General features: G+C 37.3%; 1 protein-coding gene across 1 annotated transcript in view; it reads left to right on the top strand.

The window, feature by feature from the left end:
- Positions 1-7,441, top strand: part of Impg2 (interphotoreceptor matrix proteoglycan 2) — a 101,321-nt gene that overhangs the window by 31,172 nt on the left and 62,708 nt on the right. The window contains exons 7-8 of the mRNA XM_013024096.1: positions 1,997-2,272; positions 4,349-4,434. Coding sequence (XP_012879550.1) covers positions 1,997-2,272; positions 4,349-4,434 — 362 coding nt within the window. The remainder of the gene's footprint in view (positions 1-1,996; positions 2,273-4,348; positions 4,435-7,441) is intronic.

Below are 7,441 nucleotides of genomic sequence, written 5' to 3'. Positions count from 1 at the left end.
AACTCTGGGCCTGGGCGCTGTCCCTCAGCTCTTCAGCTCAAGGCTAGCGCTCTACCACTTGAGCCACAGCGCCACTTCCGGCTTTTTTCTTTTAGCTTATGTGGTGCTGAGGAATTGAACCCAGGGCCTCAGGCATGCAAGGCAAGCACTCTACCAGTGAGCCACCTTCCTAGCCCAAGAAGATGTTTTTACCACCCAAAGCATCAGATTGTCAGAATACCAGCCAATTACTTTTAATAACTCTAAGCCCCACCCCTAGGAGGAAAGCAATGTTGAAGTGACTCAGTGTTTTTCCTGTCTGATTTAAATAAAAGCCTTTCTATGCTAATAGGGGCAGGAGCATAAGATAATGTGGTTGTGTATATAGCTGTTAGATGTGTCACCTTCATGGAATCACCTATAGTTCAGTGTTATCTGCCAATGCAGGCGAGGCCAGATAAAAACTAGCCTATGTTCCCAGGAACAAAAAAAGTGTGTGGGGGGCTAGGAAGGTGGCTCAGTGGTAGAGTGCTTGCCTTGCATGCATGAGGCCCTGGGTTCAATTCCTCAGCACCACATAAGCAGAAAAGGCCAGAAGTGGTGCTGTGGCTGGCTCAAGTGGTAGAGTGCTAGCCTTGAGCTGAAGAGCTGAGGGACAGCACCCAGGCTCAGAGTTCAGGACCCACGACTGGCCAAAAAAAAAATAACTAAAATAATTTTTTAAAAAAGTGTGTGTGTGTGTGGGGGGCTCTTTTAAGACAAATTCTAGCTTCTCAGACTATAAAATAGCATAAAGGATACCCATTGATCTATTTAAAATGAAAAATCCATCTGTCAAATGTTCAATTACTACATTGGCTGACTCATGCATTCTCTCTCCATGGATGAGTCTGTAAGGTGTTATAATCAAAAGTCACCTTGGAAAGCTTGAAATTAGAAAATGAAGATAGATGATCTCAGTGACCCTTCTCATTAAAACAGGGTAGCTTGATATCATCTGTCTTCAGCCTAAGGATTTAGCTCACAAAAAAGCCCAATACAATTTTACTAGACAGTAACATAAATTATTGACCAGACTTATTTTTTCGTTCGACTCCAAGATTTCATCCTTATTTTGCGGATACTTGTTCTTTAGATGTCACCAATAATTTGATTAGTCTGAGTTGTCTTTTTATACTCAGGCAAGTATAGATGTCTATTTATTTACTGGATACTAGGAATCTCTTAGAGGTATTTCAGGATGGCAGTAGTAATCAGAATATATATGTCCAAAAAAAGATCCATTTAATATTTTTAGGCTTAGATATTTGCTGTGAAATGACTGAAAAAGCAAATTGCTTCCGTTTCTCATCTGCTGTGGGTGTTTAATCTTTGGAAGGTAGCAGCCTATCTTTTCCTGTGGAGGGATTTGGTGTGCCTTGCAGGCTGTTGCCTATGATGGCTGTGTGTCGAGACAGACCAAAGCACAGAGCTGTCATCGTAATGACTGTTTCTAATAACAGTGTGACTTAAATGAATAGAAATGTCTGATAGTAGTTCAGAATACAGGTGCTGGGGTCAGATTTGTGTTTAAATCCTGGTCTACCACATCTTTATTATGGAAAAACAAATCTTTTAACTATACCTTATGACACTTCCAACTAGAGTAATAAACAAATGAGCAGATTTCTCAGGTTTTACATCAGATAGGAGAAATAATAATGGAGAAAGAAGAAAAAGAAGGCTGTTAAGGAAGAGAAAGGAGTTAGCTTTGAAAGAGGAAAGAAGAGTTGAGAATGTGGGAGACCAAAAGATTCAGATAGTTCTGAGTCTTTTTTAGGTTGATGTGGCTTCTGTAGAGTTTTTACTATATGTTTGAGCTACGACTCCCTGTTCTCTGGGAAGGAGGAGGAGTTGGAAAAAGGCCACCTAGAATTTTCAGAGAATGTAGATGGAATCCAGGCCTTTTAAGACTCCCAGTCTAGGTCTAATGTTGGATGTCTATAGATGTCAAACTACTTTCTTTGTGCTTTCTTAGTTGGGCCTCATCTTTCCATTTTCATTCACAGTGGTATAGATGTTCTCTACACAGTTACCTTCAATGCTGAGGCCATCAGCAATACCACATGGGACCTAATTAGCCTTCACTCCAACAAGGTGGAAAACCACGGCCTTGTGGAAATGGATGATAAACCCACTGCTGTTTATACAATTAGTAACTTCAGAGATTATATTGCTGAGACACTGCACCAGAACTTTTTGCTGGGGAATTCCTCCTTGAATCCTGATCCTGAGTCTCTTCAGCTTATTAATGGTGAGTTTGAGATCCATCATGAAGTCCTGGTATCATTGTAGTTTCTTTTCTAATATGCTATGGTAAAACAAAAACAAAAACAAAACAAAACTAATTTCCTTAATTCCCTATGTGGCCCTGAGCATCCCTGGACTGTAAGAGACAGGAACCTGCCTGATCTATGTGGAGCTTTATACATAAAGCTATTTTGGGCTCTTGGAATATTTGTAGACAGAGTGGGAAAAGTGGAGAATATCATGGCATTTAGAAATAGTTTGAAGAAGCAAGAGGAAAGTATAAGAGAAAGAAACTGGAGCCTGAAGTGTGAACTGAAACGGCTATTTTGCATCAAGCAACCAAGACACAAATTCTAGAGGAAAGTCAGCTGCTTATGGGTTAAAAGCGCAAGAGCACAGAGGAAGAACAGCTGCAGAAAGCAGATGGATGGTCTTGATCAAAGAATTGGGTGCAGGGTGGAATTCCAAAGTACTAAGTATGAATTCACATAGCTGTGTTGACTACTTATGGTTCATGATGCACAGTTAGGTCTGGAGCTATCAAGATGGTGACCTCTGAATTTGGAGAGTAAAAGGGTTTCCAGTCAACCCAGACTAAGGCTTGCATATTGCTGCACTACTGGGGCACATTTTAACTCTTCAGGAACACAGTACCCCAAGTTACTTGCTACTTTGTGTTGACTTTTCTATGACTTCTTCATGTACTTGTAGGTTAGCTTTTAAAACTTCCAGCACAATATATTTTACTAATGTGAGGGTAGGAGAGAAATACCAGCTGCTACAAATGTAAGAGGCAAGCCTAGCAATGTGAGGTTTTTAGTTTCTTAATCACCCACCCACATATTCTTAAGAGGAAAAAGCTCCTATTCTTTGTTTAAAGGAAAACTTTTTTCTTTTTCTTTTTTTGTTGGCTGTGGGGTTTGAACACAGGGCCTGAGCAATCTCCCTGAGCTCTTTTGCTCAATGCTAGTGTCCTACTACTTTGAGCCACAGTGCCACTTCCAGCTTTCTGGTGGTTAATTGGAGATAAGAGTCTAAAGGACTTTCTTGCTCCGGCTAGCTTGGATCTGCAGTCCTCAGATCTCAGGCTCCTGAGTAGCTAGGATTATAGTTGTGATCCACTAGCACCCAGCAAGACAACTTTAATTAAATCGAACAGTTTAATTGAGCAAAGACTGATTTGTAAGTCATGCTGTCTCTGGAAGAATCTGAAGCTACTAGGTGGCTGCGTAATACTTGTACTGAGAAAATGAGAATGAGATACAGAGACAGATCAATTGGCTTATTTATACCTAGCTTGATGAACTGAGCTGTTGTGATAGAATGGCATTCACTTGTATATTACTAAGCACATTCTTAAGTTTTCATCCTGGTCACATACTGAATTAGGCTGCAGGTATATATGTTAGGTTTTAGATTGTGTGCAGAAGCTATCTTTTTAATAGAGGCAATGCTTCCAGACAAGAAACTTGGTATTGTTCATGTTTATAGTTCCAACTTTGGCAAAGTTTTGGTAATTAGTTACGATTCAGTAAATGTTTGTTGAACTAGATTATATAGACGACTTGCTTTTCGTTATTAATCTTTAACATTATCATAGTGACAAAAGTTTTTGGTTTCCTTATTCATTTTTCAATGACTCTTTTTGCCAAGAAAAGGAATAATTTTATATACTTTTCTACCAGTTTTGTATTGACTAAATGAGTTAAAATTTGGTTCAGCTTTCTTCCCTAAAATGAAAATTCAAATTGAAAACAACAGTTTTATAGAAACTAAAGATTTGATAGAAACTAAAAATTTTATAGAAATTAAAGAGTGAAAACTGTGCCTTTAGAAAAAAACCCTTTTTTGATTCATTGACATGAATCTTTATCTTATGTGGGATTCTTATAATTCAGACCAACTTTGCTAAAATACATAAAATATTTAAACATCATAAACATTTTTCTAGGCGAGTCTTCCTCAGATGTTCCGCATAAATCTAACTTACAATGAAGAAAAAAATTAGTTTTCAGTTGTTCTTGTACCTCAAATAAATCAATGTCTCAACTAAAGATGTTCTTTAATATTTCTTCCTCAGTGAGAGGAGTTTTGCTTCCACAAACAGAAGACTCAGTTTTAAACACCCAAAGTTCAAGTTTTCACTCAACGCCACCATCTATTCTGGTATGTTTTGGTGTTTTATGCCTAGAACCAGACCCTTAAACTACTCTCCTTTGCATCCTCACTCAACCTGCTTGCTTTAGCATCATGATTTTCCCAAGTTGTTCCAATTTCAGATATTCTCATGCATCATCCCATAAATATTACTCATGGTTGTCAGTTTATGAGTACCAAGTGTTGGTTCAGAAAATGTAAGCCTTCTGCACTGGTTAAATGATGCCTGCATCTGCCAAACTCCACGCATGGTAGAAAACTTATTATTTATAGTTCAGACTTGTGTGGTGATAATTTAAGTATATATACCCACTGAGTTGTTTTCTAAGCTACACAAAAATAGTTATAGGGGTAACTGTAAATTGATATACATAGTATACATTTTTATTTCAGGGATTATATGTAAGACAGTTTAGAAATCAAAGCATGTAGAACAGTGGGTATGGAAAGAAGAAAAGGCAGAATAAAAATATCTACTAGCTGACAAATGATAGACTTTAAAATCAAGCCTCCTTTTAAATTGGAATGAAAACAGCTCATTTGCATATAATAACATGGAATACACTTCCCTTTTTTTTTTTTAATCATTCAACTGCATCAAAAATTTGTCTTCCCCCTCTACATCTCTGTTTTTCACTTTCCCCTCACCTGTAAGGGCCCTCCAGTAGAAAGGAAAACGACATTAAAATAATATCATCTACAACCATAACAAGAGATTTCCCTGTCTGCAATGAGTACATGAATCTCTTATTATCTCATAGACACAGAAGGGGACCTCCCTTCTTATTTACAATCCTCATTCCTTAGGACTTCCTTTTTTTCTCCTATCAGCTATTAGCAAGACTTGTTTTTTGGCATTCATTGAGCAATGGAAATTTAGAAAGACTGTCCCAAATTCATTTAATAGTTTGTTTTGCAGCTATTTCTTCTACACAGATAAAACAACTTGGTTTTGAAACATGGAATCACTGGTTACAGTCTTTTCACTGAGTTTCATGTTGGAGAAAAAAAAGGTTCAGGTTATTGACCTCAGAGATTATATTAACTGGGTGGTTATTTTATTCATTCATTTATACATTCATTCAAATATTTATTTTGTGTTTTTTATGTGCCAAAAAGTGTTGGGGAAACTCAGAGGAACAAGGTGTGGCACTGCCTACAAAAATTTTCCAGCCTCCTTAGTAAGCAGACTTCTAAACAAATAGAACGATGAAGGTATTATCCTGGAAGTCTACCCAGGTTGCAATGGCAGAGAGAAACAATGGAGCCACTACCCTGTGGAACCACTTGCTTCTGCATCTTCTAACCACATTCAATCTGAAGTGTCTCTAATCACTGGAGATCTAGGACAACATTTTAGAAACACAGTATAAAAAAGAATGTCAGCTGGCTTAATACCATCTATTCAGGGAGTGCATGTCAAGAGGACCATGAGTAAAAACTTTCTGAGACTCCATCTTGCTGTTCACGTGGCATGTGTCTGTTATACCAGCTTTACTGGAAGCAAAAATAGGAGGATCACTATCTAAGCCAGCTAGGTCATAAACACAGGCCCCTGTTTGAAAAATAACTAAAAAGCAAAAAGATTAGGCACTGTAGCTCAACTAATAGTTCCTTTCTTCCTCTTTCCCTCCCTCCCTCCCTCCCTCCCTTCCTTCCTTCTTTCCTTCTTTCTTCCCTCCCTCCTTTCCTTCCCTCCCTCCCTTTTTCCCTTTTTAGTAAGATTACCATAGAATTTTATTAACTAGATTTGATTTTTAAAAATTACTTTAGAGGTTAAAATGCTGTGATGTAGTATACTTTCTATAGTACTAGAAAGCTCTTCAAGGGGGCACTAGGAGAAGTGAAACTGGCAGATATAATTTAAACTTGTCAGTTTACTACACTGAATTAAAAAAGAATTTATGAGTTGAATTTGTTGCTATAGGAACATTATTGGTAGAAAAATAAACGAAATGCTATTCCTGGCATAATATGCTCACCTTTAAAAATGTATAAGAAAGCATCATACAATGTAATTTTTAAGGGATGTTTACTTGGAATTTGAAAAGTCAGATTATTTAGAATGACAACTAAAAAAATTATTTCTTTGTCTTTTTAGGTTAGAATTTGACAGAACAAATGAAACTGACCTTGCTTAGAAAACGATTTTGATAAAATTTGATCTTATAAAATTTGTTTTGCTCACACAATGTACACACTCAGTCCTTCCACCACAAGATTAAAAAACAACAACAACAACAACAACCAAAGAATAGCTTTACAAAGCCTCTGAGACTTTGCTAAAGCAGGTTGTATTCATTTACATTTTTCTTCCCTTTTACATTTAGGACTTGAATTCATTATATTCTTTTTTTTTTATTGTGAGACTGTACAGAGGGGTTACAATTACACGGGCAAGATAATAAGTACATTTCTTATCAAGTATTGTAGCCTCCTTTGTTTCCCCTTCCCATCCCTTCCTATCCTCCCCCTACCCAATCCTCCCCTCCCCCACACCAAAGTTGTAAAGTTTGTTTTCGGCATAACAACTTGTACATCTCATTGTTGCAATGGGTCCACCTGTATCCCTAGTTAAACGATTTGTTTTTTCCCTTCCCTTCCACAAATTATAACAACATCAAATACTATGAAAACAGGGGTTATACCATGGGGGAGGGACATACAAAGCAATAAAGAAATCTTATAAATGTGTTAGAAACAATCGTATGAAAGAAAAAAAACATTTGAATACTTATCTTAGGGTTCATTTCCCTAACATCAACTTATCTGATCTTTTCTGCTTGACTCAGACATATACTAGTTATTGCAAATAAGAGAAAGCATGGGACCTATGTTTCTTTGGGCCTGGCTTTCTTCACTTAATATAATTTTTTCCAAGTCTTTCCATTTCCTTACAAATGGGGCAATGTCATTCTTTTTGATGGAGGCATAGAATTCCATTGTGTATATATACCACATTTTCTTGATCCATTCATCTACTGAGGGGCATCTGGGTTGGTTCCATATCTTAGCT

This window comes from Dipodomys ordii, unplaced genomic scaffold, assembly GCF_000151885.1.
Source record: "Dipodomys ordii isolate 6190 unplaced genomic scaffold, Dord_2.0 Scaffold73, whole genome shotgun sequence".
NCBI lineage: Eukaryota > Metazoa > Chordata > Mammalia > Rodentia > Heteromyidae > Dipodomys > Dipodomys ordii.
The sequence above is the reverse complement of the archived record's forward strand: the minus strand, read 5'-3'. Positions and strand labels throughout refer to the sequence as shown.